Below are 24,092 nucleotides of genomic sequence, written 5' to 3' on the forward strand. Positions count from 1 at the left end.
GCAAAAAGAGCGAATGGAGCATGTGTCTCGACTCACCGTGCGCTTCTTCGTCTCAGGGAAGAAGAAATAAGCAAGCACTCCCTGGACAAAGGTCCAAACCACAAAAATAATGTACGTCTTCCACTGGATCTCCTTGATCGCCACGGGCCAGGCGAATTGGTTGATCAGACCGGCGGCGTTGACGAAGAAGGACTGGAAGGCCATACCCTTGGCGCGGATCTCAAAGCTGAAGACCTCGACCGGGTACAGGGCCTGCAAGGGTGTGATGTTGAACGAGTACCACGCGCCGAAGATGAAGATGAAGGCCAGCACGGCGTTGCCGGCCGTCTTGTTGCTAAAGACGGCGTCGCTGTCGTCCACCGAGCCCGACACGAGCGAGTTGGCCAGCGTGCCCGCCGAGGCCGTCATGCAGACCCAGATCACAGACACGCCGAAGAACCCGGCCAGCATCATCTTGCGGCGGCCGAATCGCTCGACGAAATGCGCGCCGAAGACGGCGAAGCAGAACTGCTCGACGCTGTAGCCGAGCTGCACGTTGGCCTTGCCGATCGAGGTGTTGACGCCGGCCGTGTCGAGGACGGCCGACATGAAGTACGAAAGAGGGCCGTTACCGCACCCTAGTTTGGAGATACGTGTCAGTGGACCAGCAAAGGTAGACGGAGGCGAGTGTCCTTACATTGTGTGAATGCAGAGAACCAGCAAGCGACCGCGGTGCGGTAGAGGCTCGACTTCTTGTTGAAGAGCGCACGGTAGTCCCACCAGCGTTTGTCCTGGAAAAGTCAATCCGTCAGCTTTGCCGCAAGATCTGAGAGCCGAGATGAAGGGAAGAAAAGACTCACGGAGCCGTCCAACTCGAGATACTCTTCATACTCAGTGAGCTGGAGTCTGACCCAGGCGGAATCGGGATTGCCATAGCCGTGCCACTTGGTGAGGATGTCATGGGCCTTCTGGCGCTTTCCGCTGGCATACACCCACCGGGGAGACTCGGGTAGGAAGAAGGCGAAAATGGCAATGAAGCCCGGGAAGACCATCTGCAGCCAGATGGGGATGAGCCAAGAGTTGTTGCCTTTGATGTTGAGACCACCTCGGGTTGCCCCAGAGGACAAGATCGAGCCAGCGAGCCAGGTGGTGTTGCAGAGACCAGTAATGATACCACGATACTTGGGATGGGCCGTTTCCACAATCCAGATGGGGCCGGCTGCCGCGGCGATGGTGACGCCAAATCCCAGGACGAATCGACCGCCCATCATCTGGCCCTCGGAGGCATTGGCAGAAGTCAAGCCCTGCACAACGGTGCCGACGATGATGAGGATGCTGCCAATAAACATGCCCACGCGGCGTCCCCACTGATCAATGCAGGGCCCGACAAAAGGCAAGGCAGAGACACCACCGATCTGGTACATGGAGGTGATGAGACCTGCCCAGATACCCTTGTTCTCCCCATGGAAGTGCTTGAGGAAGTATTCCTTGTTGTTGAGCAGTCCACCGAACAACATCGTGTCGTAGCCGTTCATCGTCTGGCAGAAGAAGCCAATGAGCAGGCAGGCGAACAGCTGCAGAGTGCGCGGGTGCAACATTGGCACATCTTCCTGGATCAAAGCCTCGTTGAAGGCCTCGCTGCCTCTGACTTCCTTGACCGCGACGACCTGCGACACAAGGTAGATGGTTAGTCTTTCGTTCTATGATGGGAGAGAGGAGGCCATGGTATGTTCGGTGAGTAGGAAGGCTCACATCTTTGCTCTTGTCGATTGAGCCAATGCGCTCAACGGTCTGCGCCGTAGGATCAGAGATCTTCTCTGGAGAAGCCATCCTGTAGTCTGGAAAAATCCTGAAAGGAAGATTGTCAAAGAAAGGAATTGTGTCTCCAGAGTGAGAGTTGTGATGGTGAGACGAAGTGGACGGGGAGATGAAGGGTTATTTAATCTCTATATCCACCAAGACATGTTACCATATTGCAGCGGAGCTTCACAGTCCACCGTTCCTAGCCTGGTGTGGTTGATGGTGTATGCGGGATGGTCAGACCATCAGGTCGTATCTACCCTGGGCAACCTGGGGTAGGAAGAAAAGCCTCCCGACATGAAGCCGATGAAGGAGGGGAAACCTAAGAGGCCGATTGATTGCCACCACGATGCTAAAAGGGGAGACGCTCATGCCTAAGACTCCTAGCCGCCTTGAATCCGGGGGGGCGTTAGGTTTCCTCGATTGCTTGCGGAGTATCCAGACGGGGGTCCCAGACTTCGCAGGGTGTTCGGAACTTCAATGCAGGTCACTTGGACCAACTTGTCGCTGATTAAATCGTCAGTGAGACCCTCCAATTCGATTCTTTGTATACCGATAGCCTGATAGCTAGAGCTGGAGCTTCTGTCTGGTTTGGTTAGAAGCCCAGTGTTGCAGAGCGAGATGGGTTCAGCGGGCCGAAGACGAACCTTCAGAGCCTCGCATTCGCCAGATTGTAGTTGGCTTGTCCGGGCGAATAACACCAGGAGTTTCGCGCCCGAGGATCAAGCGGGCAGGTCATGGGCCTCTCTCGCTTCCTGACCTGGCGGAGTTGGCGATCTTGGCTGTCCACGGCCATTCGTCAGGGTTGCATTGAAGGTGAGACGAATGCCAGTCTAGAAGGCTGACCCTTTGTTCCTCCAGGCTCTAGCGGCGCCACGGTCGAAAGAAGTTTTCCCCTCGGACCTTCATCATCTTCAGTCGACACCCTTCGCGTTGTCATTGGCGTGAGATTAGAACGGACCACCAAGAAGCGAACGAGTGCCATCGCGTTGTCCTGCCGAATATTAAGCGGTAGAGCAAAACTGCCAGCTGTTCCCGTGGAATCCATGGGGCGAACACGAACGGTGCCGTCGCCAAGTTCTTCCTTGTGGCGTTGTTGATTATAGCATGGAAGCTCTTGGGGCTTTTCAGTGTTTTCCACATTTGTCCATGGCCATGCCCACGGTCGACGCCAGAGCTGTCATGAGTCTCCCTCTTCTTTGACCTGCTGCTGCAAGGTTGAACTTCGGGCCACTCCTGGCTGGTCTCATTACCGAGTACAGTGACGGAGAACGGAACACTCCTTGGCCTACCTGCTGCTTATAGAAACCTTCTTCTCTGTACCGTGGTTACAGAACCCCAGCTCCATGTCTGCTGAGCACTGAAAATCGCAAGTCCTCGAAACCACAACTTGGCACTGGCTGATCCTCGGAATCCAAGCTGCGTGGCTTGTTAAGATTGGAGTCTTGTACTTCAGCCTTGCGTCGTGATGAGGTCTGTAACCTCCTCTTCTACTGGCTGGTCACGCCCGTCTCGAGAGGTTGATTCTGACCCTGAACGCCGGCGAAGGGAGCGCCATCGCATAGACTCGTTTCGAAACCCTCAATGGCCAGCACCCCCTCGTTGCGCTTTTTAGCCACGCTACCGGAAGCAAGAAAGCAAGAATTCCAGTTACCGCATTGACTTCGCCGTTGCGAATCCAGGTCTGAGGGTCTGTTGGCGGTGTTTAGTTTACTGATTTGCGAGAATCTCGAGTTAGGGAGCTGCTCGGTTCCCCGTCGACTCTGCCGCCATGTCAATTGCCTCCTCATCTTAGTGTGGCAATACAACAAGCCCATCACACCAACGTTCAACCCCTCCCCGGTTGTCTGAGTGGTCGACTGAATACCTGCCCTATACCCAACCCATGGAATAGTTGACTCCACAGAGAGCGTGGCTCTTCGGGCGATTTGGAATGTGGTTCCGCCACGCCGCTTGGCCTTTAATGGTAAATCCAAGCCCATCAATCTGATGCTGATCTTGACGCATTGAGCCATGCTCTGGTCTCTCCGTGACTTGCAGAGAAATTTAGGTTGGACAACACCGCCCGTGATCGAATTCCACAGCGGGATTCGCCTCAGAGTTCGTGTCGTGCCAACCGGTCTGAGCAGGTATACAGGCGACACAACTGCCATCAATTGGATCCAGCCGCCCAGACTTTCTGACCTTCGTGGTGGCTCTTCTGATCTGCATTGCTTGCTTTCTGTTTTTCCTGACTCGAGACTTGCATCGGGCTGGGCAATCTCGTCCTGGTACTCTATCTGGTGGATGGGGGCCGGGGAGCCGCCGATGACCCTCAACGAAGCGAGCAACCTGGATGTCTGAACCTCATTTCTCCCTAGCTTGGCCTAGGCCCTGCGTCAGGTGTCGCTTCTCACTCGCCACAGGATCTAGACTGAGTTTGAGCGCATGTCGAAGAGAGTGTTCTGCACAGCATCAGGCGATCGAGCCCAGACTCTAATGCTGGTAGATGTATAGGTCAGACCAGGAAAGCGCCACCTCCTGCCCAGCTCCTACCAGCTCCTGAAGATGGTTTGCCACTCCATTCGTTAGACTAGCAGCAGCCGTGTCTCACCCTATTGATTTGCACTGGTCAGCGTCTCCCGGGATATTGGCGGGGGGAAGGAGTGCTGGAGGGTGTAGTTACCATCCCAGGGCCACGTCTGTCGGTCGGCGTGTCCTGCCCGCCCTGATCTAGAATCCCAAAGGCCAACTGAGTCTGTGCTCTCCGCCACCCTTCCGTTTCACCGCTGCTGTCTTCATCGCCACTTTGTGATGCCAGAAGGTCTTCAGTCCAGTTGGCCAGACTTGCAGACAGCTCCAGAAGTTCTCCCAACGCAATGTGAGAGCGTAAATCCAGATCGCGAAGGGCGTTTACCTTGAGATCGACGGAGGCCTTCGACACCGTCGTCATTTGCAGTCCCAAGAGTACCTGGCTCGAGACCAGCCTGGGCCAGGTAAGGTGTTCCCTCATGTGAGTCGGTGTAGTTGTTTCGATTGCGCAAAGCCATTCAGTCATTCTAATCATCTTTGAAACACCAAGTGAACGGTCGAATCCTGCTGCACGGTCCCTATTCATTCCACCGTTGGTCATATCAACCACGAGCATAGCGATCAGTAGCTGGATACCGATAAAGAAAGCCCAGAGTAAGAACGCCGCCTCTCTTACTGCATCCGGGGCGAAGATATCTTTAGCTTCAGCAAGTTTGAACCAAACAGCGTAGTAGCTGAGAAAACGGTTATATCCTTTCGCCAACGACACTTGAAACCCGGCAAAGGTCGAGCTCAGGGCTTGAAAGAGATTATGGCCAGTCCCTGCGTGTTCAACAGACTCATGAACGGCAAGAAGTGATGCCATCCCCTTCTTTATCAGCAGCCGAAAACGAGAGCCAGAAATCCGACTTGCGGCACCGATTCTGAGTAAGACTGTGCGTCGGATTGGTCCTCGATTCAAATTGCGCGAAAAGTCGAAGACCGACTGTTGCCCTTCAGCTTGAATACGACGTGTAATGAGAGCACAGCCTCGTATGAAGGTTGTAAAGTCGACCGCCGATCCAGGCAGAAGCGCAGACTGAAAGGCCAAAGCGTAGCAAGTTGCCAGCATCACATCATACTCGGTTGCCGAGTGATGGGATTTGGCGAATTCATCCTTGAGTCCAGAGATTGCACGGCCCTTGTGCAACAGTGCAGTGCACTTATCATGATCGACGCCGGTCAACGTTTCCATATGCGAGGCAGCCAGAGCCAATAAAGCATTCATCAGATGCTCTGAGTGAAGACTGAGTTGAGGTATGTCTTGCGTCCAAACCGACTTCTTGGTTAGAGGCAGAGGCGGGTACGCGAAGCAGAGAAAATGGTGGAATAACCGCAAGTCGTGCAGGGTGAATGATGCGGAAACCATGGATATTTCGGTCGTCGGCTCTGGCGATACACGCTTGATACCCCTGGCTTTATCTTGCTTCTTGATCCGTCTTTTAATGGACGCTGGGTATTGACAGTCTTTTCCCTTGGACACGCAGTTGGAGCATCGAGGCTTCTCTTCTCCGCACTTGACATGCCGGAGCTTGCATGTATAGCAGCCCGCACGGGACTTCTTATGAGCTTGACGGACGTTTACCCCGTAAGGGACTATGGTCAAGTTGAGGGAATCTTGGTAACTCGCCATCTCGTCCGCATGTTGTCGTCCTTGTTAACCCCAGGGAGGTGATCTTACACCGGCTGTGGCATGGTGAATAGCGCGGGAGAGTTATTGACTATTAAAGAGCATAGAGTATTACTTAGATTTCAAGACTGAGAATTCATTTCATGTCATGTCTGCCTTGTAAGCCAGGCGAGGTCTGCGCTATGACTAATTTGGTATAGTGCTATATTCCGATACCATTGACTCTTTAGGATTAGCTCCTGCCCCACCTCCTTCGTCATTGGACAGTGACGTCGTCAATATCATCGATACTTCAGAGTCCTTCTCTTGCCACAGCCAACTTCATTGTTGAGTTCTCTTTTCAGATTGCTGTTGTTTCCTCTATCTATTGGATTGGTTTATATGCTTTTCTACCGTCTCATCCACCGACATTTGACGCGTTGTGTGAGCAAAATGAGCTGGATGGACTCCTGGTCAAGGCCGGGCAAGCATGCGGCAGTCCCACCACCATTCTATCTCACTCAGGGAGAAAACGTCCCGTACTGCCGCACGTGCGGTAGAGTCATAAGTCAGCGCAACTCCGCGGTCCCCAAATAGATCACAAGAACCTTAACCTCTGACAGTGCCAAGGCACCCGCAAGCAGCTACAGAAAGGCCCAAACACGATCAAATACTGCTCCGACCGATGTCGAAGTCGGAAGCCAGGTCCCGCGGACAAGAAGGTGGAGAGGGCGATCGTGGCTCTGTTGAACGCGGAGGACGGATCCGGGATCGAGAAGACCGCCGCTCGAGCCAAGGTGACGAAAGGAGACCGACGGGTCATCGTGACGTGTGATGAGATCGAAGAGGCCGTTTTCGGCACGAGACATGATCCCACGAAAACGTTTGGGCGCAAGAAGAATCGTGCGAGCCGTGCGCTGCAGGACGACGGTGAATGGAAAAGTGTGGACATGGTTGATGATCACGACGCTTCCTCCGATCAGGATGTATCTCGAGTAGAGGCTGGTCGTCAACGAACTCGTCTGCAGGTTCGCCCGCCCCAGCTAGAGTCCGACGTCAACGGAAGTATTGGGGGAGAGAAAGGCTGGGCCGAACGTCACTCTGAAACACCTGAGGAGTACGAAAAGAGACTGGAGGGGCAGCAACGCGCCGAAGAACGCGAAATGGTCCGTCGAGCAGCAAGGCGTGGGGTCGTGTTCGGCTTTGATGTGGATTTCTCCTCACAGTCGGATGCTCCTACACAGCAGGCTAAAGGGAAGAAGGCCGTGTCAGGTAGGGATGGGAGCACGACGGGGGATCGATCGTCTCCTCAACTGCGACGAAAATGTGAAGCCTTGATGAACGGTTCGGTGGTAGAACCCAGTTTTGCCAAAGGTAATTGGGCTCTCCGATGGAGGGAGTAGGGTTGTCGCGGTTTCAATATCGACCTTGACCAGCTCGCCCTTGTCTTGATGGGGGGTACCAGAGACAGGCTCGAAACAGCGACAATCAGGCCATCCTGATCAGGTTGCAGCAGGCGCCTTTGGTATTTCAACCTGCTCCATCAAATCCCGCCAGAGGCCAATCCCGCCGCTGTCTGACTATGTGCTCATTAGGAGATATAACGCTTAGCCCAATGAGAAGGACAGCTGGGGACAGAGTCGCGGAAACATGCATATGGTTTCGTTGATGTGGATGCACGGTAAAGCCGACTGCGAGCGTACAGAAGCAGAAGTATTGTGGCAAGCACCCAGCAAGGGTATTTGGCTTATTGACGGCAGGGAACAAAAGACCTGCGCCCCAACCAGTCGAGTAGACCGGTGTCACATAGCAGTAACAGTGATTATAGACAAGGCGACGAAAGTTGCACAAAGCAATGAGTGATTCCTCACTCTGTCATGAGGAGACACGAGAAAATGGTCCAGGGAAGAAATAAGACTGAGTTGATTTGCTTTGTGCCTCTCTTCTCGATGCTTTCTTTGCTCTGGAATGTTCTTGATTTGTGGTAGCCTGGACACTGGCCAAATAAATACATAGATACATACCTCACAAAATGCGCAACCGGCTTACGCGTGAGTAGAGAATGCGCAACCAGGGCATGTGTTGAGTAGAGAGCTCAATTCACCAACGTACCTGATATACTTATACGCTCACCAGCCAACCCCGATAGCCCGTCTTTGGGCATCATCCTACCTTTGGAGATGGGAACAACAGAATATCCATTCTCGTTCGAAGAACGTCTTCTAAAACCCCCTTACATATTGAGGTGAGCCATCCCTTGCGGCGGGTACCGGTCGCCCTTGACGGGATTCTTCTTCAGGATTTCCGCAATCTCCTTCATCTCGTCGTCGGAGAGATCCACGACCGTGGTGTTCTCGACGACGCGCTCCGGCTTGGTGGCGCCGGGGATGGGGATGATGGTGCCCAGTGTGATCTGCTCGCCGTTTTCCGTGGTGACGGTGCGGCCGCTGAGGCGGCGGACCCAGGCGATGGCGATCTGGGCCTTGGTCACACCCTTTTTGTCGGCGAGCTTCTGCACCTCGTCCACGATCTGGTTGTTGTACTCGAGCACGTCGTCCTGGAACCGCGGCATGAACTTGCGGAGATCGCCCTCGGGAATGTCGGCGTGCTTGCGGATGGTCTCGCCCGCCAACGCGCCGCGGCTGAGGGGGCTGTACGCGACGATGGGGATGTTTAGTTTCGCGCAGGTGGCGGCGACGCCGTTGCGCAGAATGTCCGTCGTCCAGAGCGACACTTCAACCTCGACGGCCGCGATCGGGTGGATGGCGTGTGCCCGCTCGATGGTGCTCGCCTTGACCTCAGAAAGACCAATGCCACCTATTTTCCCCTCCTTGACGAGCTGCGCCAGGGTGCCGATGGTCTCTTCAAGTGGCGTGTTCGCGTCGAGCCGAGCGCACTCGAAGATGTCAATGCTCTTTGTGCCATCGAGGACCTTGAGGCAGTCTTCCACGCTGCGCCGCACGTTTTGGGCCGATCCGTCGGGCTTCAGCCCGCCCGGGACAAGGCCGCCTTTGATGCTGAGCACGACCTTGTCCGCGTCTTCCGGATGTAGTTTGAAGTACTCGTGAAGTAAGTGGCAGGAGTGCCGCTCCGGGGTCCCGTACAGTTCACCGCCATTCCAGAAATTCGCGCCCTGCGACAGCGCCGTCTCCATTGCCTTGAAGCTGTCGCTCGCCGGTTGTGCATTGTGTCGCCAAGTCAACCCCATCAAACCATAGCCTATTGGCCCGACGGGCTTCCCGAGGATCTTGATGGGAGCGGACATCGTTTGCAACTGCGAGTCGATGAGGTGTATGGTGTTGGAGAGATCTCTGGAAATTGCAGCCTTTGAAGAAGGCAAGCCGCGGCAATCTAGAAGGGGAGGTACTCGCTACGGATCTGGTCTAAAAGGGCTTTCGCCGACAATTGGTAGATCAAATGCCGCAAATGACGTCGATCGTTCGGGGAGAAGGTCTGTTTGTGTTGCGATCTAGAAGAGGGATAAGAGATTGCCGTCTTGATGGTTGCCTGGAGAAGCGCGCCATGATGGTGGTAGTGGTAGTAGTGGTGACGTTAGTACGTCGGATTAGGTGGAGCAGTGAGAAAGACGCGGTAGAAAGGCTCAAGACAATCGGGCGGAGAGGAGCAGCAGCTTCACCAAAGGCCGTCTCTCCATATATGCTCATGTCAGAAAAAGATCAATGTCATTGTACTATGCTATGGAATACATCTGGGTTCTGTAAAGGTAACTATTTGCAGGAACAGAAAGGCGTCGCAGACTGTGCTCGGGGAAGAAAAGAAAGAATGGAATTCATGTGGTTCATCTCATCCCACGATCAAATCCTGGCTCAAAGATGGAAGAAGCCTGTGAGTTTTGTGTAATCCAAAGAGACCCCGTTCCCTCGACAGCCACGTCCTCGTCCATGCCACTCCAATTCATGTACAGGTCACGATGTTTTGTAGAGCTTGGTTATATCCCGGTGCCGAAGAAAAGTCGAAGAGATGGTGACCTCCCAAAACAAGGCAAGAAACGCGCTGGCACAAACCACTTTTCCCTCGTTGCAATCCCATCCATGGCAGCCATCAGGCCCAGTGACCTCAACCGAGGAGTTCCTGGCTCTTGTTACAGTCTTCGGGCATCAAGCCACGCCTTTGTGCATTGATCATGTCTTCGTTCAATTAATGGAAAACAGTGCGCCTGTCACGTCTTCCTCGCCGAGGCCATTGGGTATAATTTCTATGCTTGGTGATGTTGATGCTTGTGTTGCCAACAACAAAAAGGAACGACTCCAAAACTTTCCTGTGTCATGCTTGTTACCAGTCTGTCGCCGACGTTGCGGTCGCAATGCTGGAAAAAAAGATTGAGAAACTCGTCATTCGGATAAAGGGTATCGTTTGACCACCGGTGATCTTCGCACAGCAAATCCGATGTAGAGCCCGCGGTTACGCCGAAGTCCTGATATCATTCAAATTGCTCATTTTGCGTATCGGTAACAGTGTCGCTCAGGTTGATGAGGAGTTGGGCCAGGCATCGCTTGGTGGCGGCATCGTCGCGGAGGACATTGGAAAACGTCGCATCACGAAGTGGCTCAGGCAGGCACTGTCGCAGCGCTTGGCGGGCTCGGTTGTTGTCACTAAGCCTAGGGTTTGGGTCAGAAACAAGCGCTGAATACCACACCGTGCGACTGAAAACTCACCTTAGGAAGCATCTAACCACGTGTTTCAAGAGCCGTACAGTCTGGGTTTCGACCAACCCAATAACCATGTTGCTCAGAACGGTGCCGACCGCATAGAACCTCTCATAGGTGGCACAGATATATCCTAACCCTGTGTCATCAAGCAAAATCTTCTGGACGATGAAGATGGCCACGGTTTTGGATAGTTCGCTGCCCGTCTCCATGATGCGCAGGCAGAGGGGGATTATCTCTGTGGTCAACAGAAACGTGATTGTAGGGGAAGAGTTGTTGGTGTTCCCGTGGGCTGCTGGTGTGCCTGCCGGATTCATTGAGACGCCGGATGAGGGTTCATTCTTGACTAGGGCGCCAATGACACCAAGTGACGTGAGCCGTAAATATTCGAACGGTCTTGATTTGGATGTAGTATTGAGGAACGGATAGAGAAAGAGTGGAATGTGCGCTGACGGCCAAAGTTAGCATTGAATTCGCATTCCGAGGCCGGTGAACTGCTTACCGTTCAGAAACAGGCCCCTGGTTTCGTTGTGGCTTGCCACGCATTGAAGCAAGGCCAAGGCGTTGCACACACGGTTGCTAGCCGCCGCAGTGAGCTGACTTGGGTTCAGCAGCGGATATACTGAGATGATCTCCTGGAGTAGACTGGTCATGACGCCGAAGCTGTGCCAGAGGACCAACGCGAGCTCTGGAACCTGCTCCCGTTTCTTGCTCAGTTCCATCAGAGCTCCTTCTCTTCTATTGGGATCCATCAATTCCGCCACCCATTGTAACACCTTGCGATTCTCTTCTGACAGTTGCTGATCCATGCCCGGCGTTGCCTGTTCGTTCATCGATGTCAGGGACGGGCCCATAGCATTCTGCGCGTTGTCGGCCGTAGCCTGGCGGTTTGTGTTTTGCGCATGTGAAGAGTTGTGGTTGGGATTGACCGCGAGTCGGGAGTAGTGTTGCTGCTGAGCCGCGGCGGCAGCAGCGGCGGCGGCCTGAGCCTGCGCCTGTTGCTGTCCGTGGCTCAGGGCTTGATGACTCTGTTGCGGACCGTTGTGCTGCCAGGAGGATTGGTCATGCTGGTTGTATTGTTGCTGATGCGAGTAAAGATGCTGTGTCTGAAGCATGGTGGTCAGAGGGTCGAGTTAGGGTCAGGCTAAAGTCATTCTTCAGGTCGAAAGGGTGAGGTAGTAAAAATGTCGGAAATCAAACGACGGTGACGGAGACCGCAGTCCAAGTCACCGAGCAGATTCGAGGACAATGTGAGTGACTAAGATCGGAAGTATAGAGACTGAAACTCGACAATGAAAGGGATTCGATGCAGCAAAGTGCAGAGCGGGGAGCGGGAACGAAATAATGAAATCGGCCCCCTACTTTGCAGTCCGCAGAAAACTCGAAAGGGATCACGAGCTTAACCGTGGGCCCAATTGTCTGTGGCTCGCCGTACTCGTACATACCTACCCAGGTGCCTAGGTCGCCGGGGGCCACAAACTCCTAGGCACACTAGGCTCACCCAAGGCTTAGAAGCTTGGCAGCTTAGTTAAGACCCCGGCCTTGGGGTGAGACGACCAACGGCGAGGTCTCCGGAAACCCTTTCAATTGATCAATTGTCCTTGTACCGAGTACATGCTTACCTACATACTACGTTCCCTCAATCAACCAGCCTCACCTCCCTTCATAACAGGTCCTCTCATGGCTGGTCTACAGGCTCTGTTTCGCTTTTTTTATCCGAATCTTCTCAGTCAATGATATCGTTGTTCCACCAATGAAATCGAGACATTACAAAATCTGCCTGCGGTCGCGACTGTCCCGGACATTTGATTTCTTGCCGAAACTCTGCACATGAGAAAGACGTGAGTCAGGAACAGAGCCTACGAAAAAGGTACGCAAGTCAAGATCAGTTCAATAATATGAACCAGTAATTGTCAATTTTCACCAGAGCCTGCTCAATGCAATGCACAATAGGTATAGTATGTATCCCCTTTCCTTCATTAATCAAACTATATCCAGTGATCTCAATAGCTGCGTAAAGCCAGAACTTTTGGGTTCTGGTATCATCATACATTTCATCGTCTCGACCTCGATCTGCTGCTTCGTCTCGTCCTCCGGTCTGAGGAGCTCTCACTACCTGTGGACAATGTCAGCAAAATGTGTGGGACAGAAGCCGGGCCTCAGTTGGACTTACTTGATACCGTGTAGTCGGAAAAGTAGGAGCTCCCATATCCAGAGCTGCTCTTGTCGTCACGTCGATTCCTCCTCTTCAGGCCCAGCCACAGGGCCAGAGCCCCTAATCCTGCAGCCATCCAGCCTGCTGTGCCCCATCCACTTCTCCTCTTCTTCTCTTCCACGACTTCGGATCTCCCCGGTTTCGTGCCGAACCAGGTTCTCCGGCCTCTTCCATCCCTGTGTGAGTGTCGTTCAACGTATACTTCTTCTTCGGTACGTCTTCGTCGTGGTCCGAGACCGAAAATGGCCAATAGTCCGTCAATCAGTCCCTTGAAAATGCAGCAGGCGCAGAACAAGATGAGGAGGAAGATGCCAGCGATGACACCAATCACAATGCCGGCAATTGCGCCGCCACTCAATCCACCACCAGAGCTGGAGGCCGTCGGTCCAACAATGATGCTGCCGTCCGTTCCGACAGGCGTTTGGAAAGGTGCAGTGGTAGTAGCACTTCCGACACTCGTGACGGTGACGAGAGTATTGCTGGTCGGTCGGAGCGGGGCACTGGCGGTGTTGGTAATAACCGTGGTCACGGTATAGAGGCTGCTATAGTACCCAGAACTTCCCCCGCCCACAGCTGCACAGCTTCCTGGAGCCTGGCAGAATTGTCCTGACAAACAGCAAACGTTGCCGCAGGGAGTTTCTCCCAGAGAGTATGAACAGCTGATGGTGCTGACGGGCACATACGAGCTGTAGGTTGAGGTGACGGTCTTGAGATCTGTCTGCACAAATGTTACAGTGGTGTATTCCCATTGTCCCGCAGCGGTTGTGGTAGCGCTGCCAGCGCCGCACTGGGCCTCGTTGTTGGAATCAGTGTAGCAGACTTGGCCAGTTTCGCAGCACAACTGCCCGTAGTAGCCACATGGGTTATCGCATCTCTTCTCGATATCTTGAAAATCTTCAAAGCTCTGTAGGAAATCGGGCAAGAGCCCTGCAATGACAGGTCGCGAGAGTAGGGCGGTGAGGAGGAGCGAGCTCAGTGACGGAACCGCCTCGTGGAGTCGCATGACTGCGAGACAGAGTCGAGCGTATGTGTCGTTGCTTCAGGTAGGTACAAATGTGTGTCTGGTTGTTATCTTCGCATTGGGTGTATGTTCTTGTCGGTGTAGAGAGGGTCGAGGTTGGGGTGTCAACTAATACTTCGCTGGCCAGCCGCCTAACGGTCCTGCGAACACCTTTTGACTTTTCAGAGAACAGCAATATACAGGAATTAGAGTATGAGAGTAGGAAAGAATTGAAGAAGATTGTTAGCGTTGGGCAGAAGCGTGAGGGTATTTTGGGTGCTGGTGCGTGGTGAAGGTACCAGCCTCCCCTCACCCTGCCACCTGGATATTTGACACAACACACAACTTGAGACCGGTAGCGAAATTAGATAGCTTGCCAGGTGGCTGGGAAAGGACAATTTGAGGCATAAAAAAATATGACTCGAATCCTGCTATGAAGAAAAAGGTGAATAGGACGTTGTCAACATCCGCTGGTGTTTGCGATGATGATGTGCTGTCTGCGAGGTGCGGGACTGGCAGCTGTCGGCACCCACGGGCGCCAAAGTGACGGTGAGCGACCCGAGTCCTCGGCTGCGCATATAGTCAAGCTCAGAGTCATTCTGCTTTCAACAAATCCTCTGATGAAACAAAACATTGATTCACGACGATAGTTCGTACTGGTCCGACGCCATTGGGAAATATTTGTTCTCCTGAGCTTATTACATGCTCACATTTGCTGTGTAGCCTCGTAGGCTGGAGGGCCTGGTCGATCAGCAGGGCGCAGCTGACGCCACAAAATATCTCTAGCCACTCCTTGGCACACCGCCACATTTCAGCTCGGCAGACTTACCGTATCTGTCTGGCACAATTCCTGCAATGTCTTCGGTGCTTGGTGGTCGGTTACTCAGTCAAACTATCTCCCACACACCATCTTCGTCTTCCCACTACTATATGGCAGGATTCCGAATTCGCTTCAACTACAGGGTCGGCAGTTGTGCCCACCAAGGCCCTCCTATCCTACCAACAATCATTTAGCCCAGACCAGACCGAAATAGGACACAAAGCCGAAGCTTGATGACGTCAATGGTTGAAGCGTTGTTTCCGAGGATTTCCGGCGAGGCTGGACAAGGTGGGAAGGCGTAGCAAAGGTGAATGCCAACCCAATCTGGTAGGTAGTTATATCGCCAATCACTGATCGAGCTTGGAATTCTTCTGGAATCAAAGAACAACACGTAAACACGTGGGGTGACCCACTATCACAGCTGGCGCATGACCCTCCTGTGAGAGCCTCAGGCCTCCCTGGCTGAAATCATGCCTGTTTCTATCCCAGCTTTCCTGACCCAGGTCGCGGCGGCGGTATCGCCACCCTCTTGTATACTCCTACCGAGCTAATTCATGACTGTGGGGAAGCCAGGGTCTGAGGAATTTCGTCCTCTGAGTGGTGTGATTCATTCACTAGGGGCGAGCGGAGCGAGACTTGACGACGCTGAAGCAATTTCTCCAGTGTTTCGCATCACTACAGAGAGACTCTCGGTATCGAAACCGTCACACTGATCTCTGCCGGTGCAATACCTCCCCAGGTACTGTCTCATACACCGCAAGTTGGAAACATTGATTACAGCTGCATGGACATTGATAACGTCAGCTACCCAGCCATATTCCATACCCTGTGCCAGTCTGGTTGAGTGACAAGCGACCAATCAAGTATTTTGTTCCCAAATCGGTGCTCCTGGAACTGTCCACAATGTCCTTCTGCAAATTTTGCAAAACATACCTGGCCCTGCCATGACGTCGAAGGTCGCACTTTCGCCTATGGAGTATCATCTAGCCCGTCACCAGAAGATAGGTGTGGAAACCCTACAAGATGTGTGTGTGTTTCCATGCGACAACATGTCTCCCATGACCTGCACCCAAGTCAAGCTGCAGGGAAGATCCGAATGGGCGGGCGTTGGACCCTTTCGACAATAGAGAACATCTGCTATGATGTCTTCTGTCTTGGCCGTTGGAACCAAGCCGGAGGATTTCTGCCGGTATCCGGACTCTGTGGGCACCATCCTCAACGGACAAGCCCTTGTCGACGAGACCCTTAAAAGGAATACGACACTGAGCCAAGGGCAGATTAGTCACTCCATCTGATGGGTTTGGTGGTCCGCTGCAAGCAGTACTGCCTAATGTTCCACGAAGCAAGTCTAGGTGCATACCGGGGGTGCTCTGGCCCAATGAGCCAAGCTCCTCCACAGTCCACTATTGCCTCTGGAAGCCAACGGAGGACTCACATTCCAGAAGGTCCAGTCGTCACTTCAGTGTCGCAGCAGTGGCGACGAGATCTCGGAAGTAAGGTCCAGATCGTCCTGGCTGTGTCCTCATGCAGCCGATATCCAACTGCTTGGGAAAAGCAATGGTGCACAGCTAGGTAACTATCTCAATCACCATGTGCTAGACACCTGGATGCCGCGACGGCCAGGGGTCCAATACAATGGGATATGTCCACAGCCTCCCGCCTAGGGAGTGCGACGCACTGGTCAGTGTCTCAGTGCCTGGAGGCGTCGCTTCCATCCGCGGCAGGCTAACTAAGCGGCAATCGCCAAGGCTGCATGGGATCGACCTGCTTCCAGAAGGCAGATCACGTTCTGAATAATTACCCGAGTCAGGTTCGCGCCGTGTCCTGGCTTCATGTTCAAGCGGTGCGACCCGACCAGCTCAGATCCAGTATTCTTCACTCATGTCCACCTCAGGAAATGATTGCTAGCCAGCCATTGCAACTGTCTGCTGTGAGTCTGCGACTTCTTTATCGAGAGGGTTTCATTCACGCCGAGAACTCTGAGCCTGGGGGAGATAGCCCATTCGACCGGATTGGCATTGTTGGTCCTGGTCGTATCAGCCCTGCTACTCCTGCGCAGCGGCCATGCAAGCAGCAGCCGGTCCACTCGCATGCCACCATGTCGATTGACGAGCCTGTGGACAAGTCTCGAGCTTAAGCTTATATTCCTTGATTAGTTTCCATGCGCAGTACGAAGAGGCGTTCCTCTCTTGGGGGGGCCTTTGCTCCTTTGCTTGCTCTGGACCTGCGCAGAGCGAGGTTGTTGGCAGCAACTGTCCTCATTAGTGTTGTCTGCACGAGGGAGGTTTACTGATACTCGTGACAGGATATTCGAGTCGTTGGAATGGCGTTGTTCACGGCATTACCTTCCCAGTCATGGAGCATGCCTATATTGTTATATTTAGCGATGGCTCCCAATAAGAACCGCAGATACGAGCCAGGGGACACTCTACGCTTCCAGGTTCCTGATGAGTACCTACATGGGCATGGTCGTACTCTGAGCCAGTTGGCCAGGTAATCATTCCACTGTCATGCCTCTGCTGCTAAGAACCTCATGCGAAGGGCTATTTTAAGCCTACATATATGCAGAAGATGTTTTGATGAATATGCCATACATAGCTCTACAGCGGCGTTCCAGGCTTTTGCTTGCTTTGTTTGACAAGGTCTCGTCGTTGTAGTAAAATTGAGCAGAGGCCAGAGATACCAATTTGCAATGGCAGTAGTGGATCAGTCATGAACTCGCAAGACTTGTAGGGTTGTGGGAAGCTCCGGGGCCACTATGTCATCGAGCAGGGCGCCGCCTAAGAACGGGTAGGCGTACGGAGGACCTACTTGTAGGCGACGGGTATTTTCGCTACCTGGGCAGAGCTGGCCCGGCTGGGTGGGTGCGCTCTAGGTGTCTGGGTGCCCCTTCTCCAGAGCGACTCTTTCCTCCGGTATGCCTAGGGTATCTAGATAGGGACTACTTGTACCGAGTACGTAGGCACTCAGTCCAGTACTGGTGGTACTGGTGGTACTGGCGATACTCCGTTGTTACGTACTCCGTACTGTACGAGGTACTCGGTAGATGCTCCTCCTCCCAAACTCGTCGTCCTCGCCCGCCCTGTGCCTGACCTCAACAAATCCCGCCATGACCATCCACCAAACCCGTCATGCCCACACAATCTTCATGACAATGTCCACAATGTCCACAGCGCATCCTACCTTGGAGGTGTTGATTCTCTCTCCCGTCACAATGCCTAGGGCTCCAAAATCCACCCCTCTCCTCCACCGTAATAACCTTGAAAACAGCCCTGGTGAGCCCATACCTACCTGCATACCTGGGGATTACAGCATCCCTCAACCCTACCCATCACCCGCCCAAACCCACCCAACCCACCAACCTCCTACCGAGACACCAATCCTTGAGCAGTGCGGAGCTCCTTGGATGATGTGTACCTAGCGTCGAGTTAGTGCAAGCCACTTTCTGCCTCATTGGGAAAGGCGACAACTAAGGTTGCATAAAGGTTCTGGCTGACTGATGAAGGGACAACTGGGTCTTGCTGCACAGTGAGATAGCAAGCTAGCAGGGGTCTGCAGGATTAATGCGCCTTCTGAGAAAGGTATAGCCCCGACTTCTCCATCTCGCGGCCAGGACCAGGGTCTGACCGAGACGCCAGGACCAAAGCAAATGCCATGCTCCGAGTGGGCGGCATTGGGCGGTGCTGGGCGTCCTTGAAACCACACAACCAAGGTTACTATGTTAGCAGTTTAGCAGACCACCCTCTACCCTCTCCTACCCACGCCAGCCTCGTGCTCGAAGGCCTTGTATAAGAAATGCCCTTGCCCCCCACCATTTTGCCTCAACTGCCCCTCTCCTCTTCAACCCACATTCTGATCAATTCAACTTCACACGACCAAGACAAACAAAACTTTGGTGAAACCATCTAGCACATCCTACTTCATTGTATCATCGAACAACGTATCACCATCACCATGACCGACTACCGCTCTGCCAACGGCTGGGCCCAGCAATCCGCCAACTTCTCTCCCATCGACACTTCATTTCAATGGGACTATGCCGGCGTCCAGTCCCCCCGGAATATGGTCAGCCACTACAATGATCTGTTGCAACGGGCGGCCGACTTCTATGCCACACTCGACAATTCCTTTGACAGCATGTCGTCTTCGGGCTCCGACAGCTCTTACAGATCAACGCCGGAGCGACGTGTCTCCCCGACGAGCAGCAGTGTGGTCGCTCAAGTGAAGAGCTCCATTCCCGACAAGATCGAGGTAAGCTTGACAAACTACGTCCCCGAAATTCCTGCCGAAACGTGCCGGCTGACCAAGTCCACAGAGGAGACGAGAACAAAACCGTTCTTCACAGCGAGCGTACCGGGAACGCAAAGAGCGTCACCAGAAGGAGCTGGAGGAGCAAATCACCCAGTGGCAGCAAAAACATCAGATGCTCTCCCGATCGTACTCGCAGCAGACCGAGGAAGTTGCGCGTCTCAAGGCGCAAATCGAGCAACTGAACAGCGAAATCACCCAACTCCAGTCGGGCTTGCCCAGCCTCTGTGGCTCGCTTTGCCAGTCGCCCCAAGAGTTTGATCTGGTGCCATTTTTCAACGCCGATGCGCTGAGCCCCCAGAGTACTCCTCGGCTGTCGCACTCCATGCCCAGCCGGCGCAACTCGTAGGGTTATCACCCACCACGGGCTGATAACGTATGAGTGATTTTTCTGGACAGCATAGCGCAAGGCTGGGACGACACGGGAAGGGTCGGAGGGCGTTGAACGGATGATGGGGAATGCGGAGTTTGGGGGCATTTAATGTTCACTGGATGACCAAATGTGCATTTGAGCGAGAGGCAACTTGTGCATTCTATGTTGTTGGATCCTGAAACTTACGAAATGTGTGTGTGTGGATGTTTGCATCTATGGGAGAGCAGATTCAGGGGGGGAGGAATTTGTCCTAAAAGGGACTTTACTCTTGAAATTGTCTTCTTGAGTCTACAAGGCCCATAATATTGAGTGACGACAACAGGCGCAACTGGCATGAGCAGCCTCGATCGAACAGAATTGGATAGAAAACTATTTTCTCCTCGACTTGGCTCACGCCAAAGGGAAGTCCAACCAACCGTATCTATTTTCCTTTCATCTCCCAGCGGACTACCTCTTCACGTTTTCACGCACTCATTCCTCCCCAAAGATGTAACAAGCCACTCAAAATTACGAGTCTTGCTCCGAGTCTGCTGATACTGCACCGGTTCAACACCGGGTCAATCGCCATGTCTGGCAATGCCATAGTGACTGCTGTGGTGGTGTCGCTCAATGTTCTTGTTCGGCACCAGGTCCAGGCTCTCAAATTTCAGGCCAAACCGTGCTAGGAAGTGGGCCACTCTCCCAAATCGCCTTTGGGGGGGAGAGAGACAGAGAAAATACCGAGTACAAAGCAAAGAATGATCGACCCCTCCTTGGAAACCCTGGGTGGTTGGTGCCTTGGAGCCGTTGGTACAACATGAGGTAATGAGCTCAGCAGGTCCTTCTGAGTAAGAAACTCCGACACTTACATAAGTTACATAACCACCTTGCCAGCTGCCAGATGGGTGCCAGACGCGCCAGTGACTTGCCAGCGAAGGAGGGTCCCCTTGTTTGGAGCTATTCCATTTCGGGAGCATCTTGGCAACTTCCTTTTCAATTGTTGATTGTCCACGTGGGGAGGAGTACGAGGAAGGGACGAGGGACTGGGTTAGAACCCGGAAGAGGAGAAGCTCAAACATGGGCTGCATTCTGCGCCGACTCTTGACTTCAGACAGACCAATCACAATCTACACGCGGTGACAAACCCCCTGTTGCCTTTTCGAGCCAGAGAGCGCCGAGTGTTACTGAAGAGGATGCCCTGTACCTCGTACGAGTCACCTACCTCATTCCATCTCCTCCGAAGTCATAGTGTTTCGGCCATGTTCTCTTCGTTTCCCCCTTTGTGTGGTTCAAAACGTCTCAAGAGTCATGGCGTCGATCTACCAGTCCTCCCGCATCATTACTACAGAGGTTACCTACGGACAAACTTGGTAGACATTGGATCCGCCAAGCAAGGCGACTATTTCAGAGACATGAACCAATCAGACCTCGTACGCGAACTACCCAGAAAGGGAAAGGCTCCGAATGAAAGCGGGAGAGAGGGTGGGTTGAAAAAAAAAAAAAAGAAGGGCGGGATTGATTATTGCTGCAAATCCCTTCCAGCTCAACTATACTTAACTATACTTTGGGCTGACGAGGGAGCGAAGGAAGGATTTCTCGGGTGCCCGGCTTGGCTTCCTTCCCTTCACCCTCTCCTCCCCTAGTAAAGAAACAGGGCCCAAAAAGCTTGGAAAAAGTCTTGGAGGGGCATTCAGACGACAACGGGCTGAATCATCGCATTTGTTTTCTTTGCCAGTGACGTGGGCTGAGCCCCTCAAGCGAGGGTTGCCTGCTTCTTACAACAAACAAGGGAGCAGTGGACAAAGACGAATACCATACACGGACAAGGGAAGGAGGGAGACCGGGAGGGGAGGGGAGTATTCTCCAACAATCCCCTGACTGCTCTTTCTTCCAGGCTTCTTACTCGTCAAGGACACGGTAATTTTTTTATTTTTTTTTATTTTCTAATTACCAGAATACCAACCGCTACAAGAAGCAAGGGAAGGGCCACCACAGTCATGGGGGCTACCAGAGCTTGCCAGGTGCCAGGGCAGCGCAGCATCGTTACATAAGCCCTCTCGCTTCCTGGGCTACCGTTACGCAAAATGGAGACACATCGAAGCGCCCAATCATCCCCCAGCTCAAGGTCCCTGGTCCATGAGGGCACATGAGGGTATCATTTTCCTAGGGCTACCTCGTACTCCCACTTCTACTCATACGAGATATACTCTTACAGGGATATGGCGTCTCCTGGGGTCAACCGAGTCCCCGAGTCCTGAGTAACAGTTCGCTCAACTCCCGCGTCCTGCTCAACGAAAGACGCAATCCGGAAGGTACTGGTCCCGCTTTCTTCAGACGAGATCCATTTGTAAAGGCAATCACTGCCCGTGGGAAGATTGCGAAGGGGGTCCCAATACGGTGTGTTAAATGTCAGAGCACCTACGTGTTTGAGGAGCTGGAGGAGCACCCGAGCAGTAGTGCGCGACTTGAGCCCCCCATCTGGTAGATCGACTATGGACCCTTTAGGAAGTCGTACTCCACCCAGGGATCCCAACTCTCTCGGTCCTCCCTGGCCTCCCTGGTCAATGAGGGTCTTCGCATCCGGCGGCTAGCGAGGGGTCTTGGACTGTTCGAGACTCCTGCATGCCCTGGTCTCCTTGGCCAGGCTATGCCAATCGTGGGCAAAGTGACATGAAACTAAACCTCTTTAGACAGGTGCACTAATTTACTACCCGGGGGATGGGTTCAAGGGCAGGGACGAGGGTTCCTCAGAACCCTGTGGAAAAAGGATCCAACAAAGAGATGGCATTTATTTTTCCAAATAACCTTGGCTTCCTGCGGCTACTTGGGTAAAATTCCTTTTTGGACAAGTCAAAGATTCGGCTGCAGGGAGTACAGCCAATAGGACCGACACTGGTGACAGATCTTCGACTTGTTGTCCATTTACGCGGCCGCCCCTCATTCTTGTTTTCCTCCCCCCTCTTGATGAGTGGTAACCTCCGGCCGGCAGCGCTCTGGAGAAGAGGTGGTCTGACCCCCAAAGGGGCTGTCAACAAATGATCCCTCAGTATACTTGTATGGGAAAGCCTGTCAATGCCATAGCCCTCCCGTCGTGCGAATCAGGTCTTTTCCTTCTTTTGCGGGTTGCCAGAAAGTCGGTGGATAGGGCGGCCGCGTCTGGGATATATCCACCAGATTCCGGGACCCGCGAAGTGTTGGCCTTCTGAGAGAGACGGAAGAGCATGCACTACACACGCCACAGTATTACTTCCTGTTCATCGACCAGATCGTCGATCCCCAGATGAATCGCTTACTCTGGTTCGATCCCGGTCCATGCAGCATGATGTCTATCACTCCTCAAACTCGTCAATTCTCAGGCCATCTCTACCTTCTCCCTGGGGGGAGGGCCCGCTGACGCCCCCCCTGAGGAAGATCGGAATCCTTCCGACTTCGCCGGCACCAGTCAAGGGTTCCAAGTTTTTTCCAGAAGACTGCCTGAATACTCTGTACGGGTATCCTCGAGATCTTTGGGCATGTAAGGCATGCTCCACCGATAATAATGGGTAGGACCCCCTGCATCCCAGTTACACAGCGGCCACCTAACCAAGCGCTCACACAAGCTACGGGCGTAGTAGGACGTAGAAAATCATCCACCAAAGGCCCCCTGCTCCCCTGACCAGCTACAGCCGTGACGTCTTGCGACATATGAACCGAGTATGAGGACCCCGTGTTCGATTAATGCCTGGGTACGAACGAGGTCCAGTAGAGTGTCCGATGGTTTCGCTTCGCTGTTTACCATGTCCTTGGCAGAAGTTTGTGCAGACTCCATTTCCAGTTAGTTTGTTACCTGTACTCGTTCGTAGTCAGGCTGCGCGTCCTTCAGCCCCTTCTTTTCTTTTCCATCTCATCTGCCAAGCTTGCCAAGTTGTTTGTGACTTGCACAGTAAGTCGAATTTTAATCTCGCGTGCCCCGTGTGCGTGGCTCGAAACAAGTGAGGTGAGTGAGTGGGTGGGTGAGTGAATGAGTGAGTCAGTGGCGCTACGAATCCTTCCTTGTCGCTCGCTCGCAAACCAAAAAAAAATTCCCGGGAATAGAACTATTTGCCGACCGCCCAGCCTCGGGGGCTCGGGGTCTCGGGGCTCAGGCACTCAAGCGCTCGGGGTCCAAGTCCAAGCTTCAAGGTCAAGCTCAAGCCCCCAAGCCTTTTTCCTACCGCCTTGACGTTTCTTTACTACCGAGTACTACTCCAACCGTGACGCCCCGCCGCGCAAGCCTGCGTGCACGCTTTGGTCAGTCGGTAAACCTCCGGGTTCTGAGCTAGACTCTTGGCTCTGGGCTGGCAAACTGGCAAACTAGGAAGGAGAAAGATCGTCTACGTCGTTGGTAGCGAGGTAGGTAGGTAGGTAGGTGAGGGAAAGAAAGGGAGGCATGTCTGAGACGTTTTCCGATACTACATTACCAAGGTCTGTCTCTCAATTTTCCACATGGGTATGTCGCCGAGAGTGCAACCAGAACCCCGGGACGAGGGTTTGGTTATGCTTGACGACAAAAAAGCGTTTGAGCCGTTTTCTTCTTGCTAGAACCTACGAAAAAGCGGGAATCGAGGGAAATCGAACTGGAGGTGTCCGGAATACAGCGTCGCGTTGCGAAATATGCTTTGGCGGGCATGCAGTATGGTTCCCGGCGACTTGCTCCCTGCTCATGGAAAAAAAAAGAAAGAAAAAAACGGGCCGGGTTCCTCTGCGAGCATTCCGCGTCAGGATAAGCCTGTCCTGCGGAAACAGACTGCTAGGACGGGTGTGGCGTTCTTGA

General features: G+C 53.3%; 7 protein-coding genes across 7 annotated transcripts; 2 read left to right on the forward strand and 5 right to left on the reverse strand.

The window, feature by feature from the left end:
- Window positions 1-449: 449 nt before the first annotated feature.
- AYO20_07254 (hypothetical protein) lies at window positions 450-1,809 on the reverse strand (the record flags this gene model as incomplete). Its single annotated transcript, XM_022645540.1, has 4 exons — window positions 450-616; window positions 677-770; window positions 840-1,679; window positions 1,732-1,809. The coding sequence occupies 4 exons, from the start codon at window positions 1,807-1,809 to the stop codon at window positions 450-452; spliced, it is 1,179 nt and encodes a 392-aa protein (XP_022498410.1).
- Window positions 1,810-3,269: 1,460 nt separating this feature from the next.
- On the reverse strand, window positions 3,270-5,962 carry AYO20_07255 (hypothetical protein; the record flags this gene model as incomplete). The annotated part of the gene is made up of 2 exons (XM_022645541.1): window positions 3,270-4,145; window positions 4,445-5,962. The coding sequence occupies 2 exons, from the start codon at window positions 5,960-5,962 to the stop codon at window positions 3,270-3,272; spliced, it is 2,394 nt and encodes a 797-aa protein (XP_022498411.1).
- A 429-nt stretch (window positions 5,963-6,391) lies between these two features.
- AYO20_07256 (hypothetical protein) lies at window positions 6,392-7,341 on the forward strand (the record flags this gene model as incomplete). The annotated part of the gene is made up of 2 exons (XM_022645542.1): window positions 6,392-6,506; window positions 6,569-7,341. The coding sequence occupies 2 exons, from the start codon at window positions 6,392-6,394 to the stop codon at window positions 7,339-7,341; spliced, it is 888 nt and encodes a 295-aa protein (XP_022498412.1).
- An 830-nt stretch (window positions 7,342-8,171) lies between these two features.
- AYO20_07257 (hypothetical protein) lies at window positions 8,172-9,203 on the reverse strand (the record flags this gene model as incomplete). The annotated part of the gene is made up of 1 exon (XM_022645543.1): window positions 8,172-9,203. One exon carries the CDS (start codon window positions 9,201-9,203, stop codon window positions 8,172-8,174), a length of 1,032 nt encoding a protein of 343 aa, XP_022498413.1.
- A 1,176-nt stretch (window positions 9,204-10,379) lies between these two features.
- Window positions 10,380-11,720, reverse strand: AYO20_07258 (hypothetical protein; the record flags this gene model as incomplete). Its single annotated transcript, XM_022645544.1, has 3 exons — window positions 10,380-10,557; window positions 10,615-11,053; window positions 11,108-11,720. The coding sequence occupies 3 exons, from the start codon at window positions 11,718-11,720 to the stop codon at window positions 10,380-10,382; spliced, it is 1,230 nt and encodes a 409-aa protein (XP_022498414.1).
- A 1,044-nt stretch (window positions 11,721-12,764) lies between these two features.
- AYO20_07259 (hypothetical protein) lies at window positions 12,765-13,823 on the reverse strand (the record flags this gene model as incomplete). The annotated part of the gene is made up of 1 exon (XM_022645545.1): window positions 12,765-13,823. One exon carries the CDS (start codon window positions 13,821-13,823, stop codon window positions 12,765-12,767), a length of 1,059 nt encoding a protein of 352 aa, XP_022498415.1.
- Window positions 13,824-18,594: 4,771 nt separating this feature from the next.
- Window positions 18,595-19,297, forward strand: AYO20_07260 (hypothetical protein; the record flags this gene model as incomplete). The annotated part of the gene is made up of 2 exons (XM_022645546.1): window positions 18,595-18,891; window positions 18,956-19,297. 2 exons carry the CDS (start codon window positions 18,595-18,597, stop codon window positions 19,295-19,297), a joined length of 639 nt encoding a protein of 212 aa, XP_022498416.1.
- Between the last annotated feature and the right edge of the window lie 4,795 nt (window positions 19,298-24,092).

Source organism: Fonsecaea nubica, assembly GCF_001646965.1.
Source record: "Fonsecaea nubica strain CBS 269.64 chromosome Unknown Scaff50, whole genome shotgun sequence".
In the NCBI taxonomy this organism is placed as follows: domain Eukaryota; kingdom Fungi; phylum Ascomycota; class Eurotiomycetes; order Chaetothyriales; family Herpotrichiellaceae; genus Fonsecaea; species Fonsecaea nubica.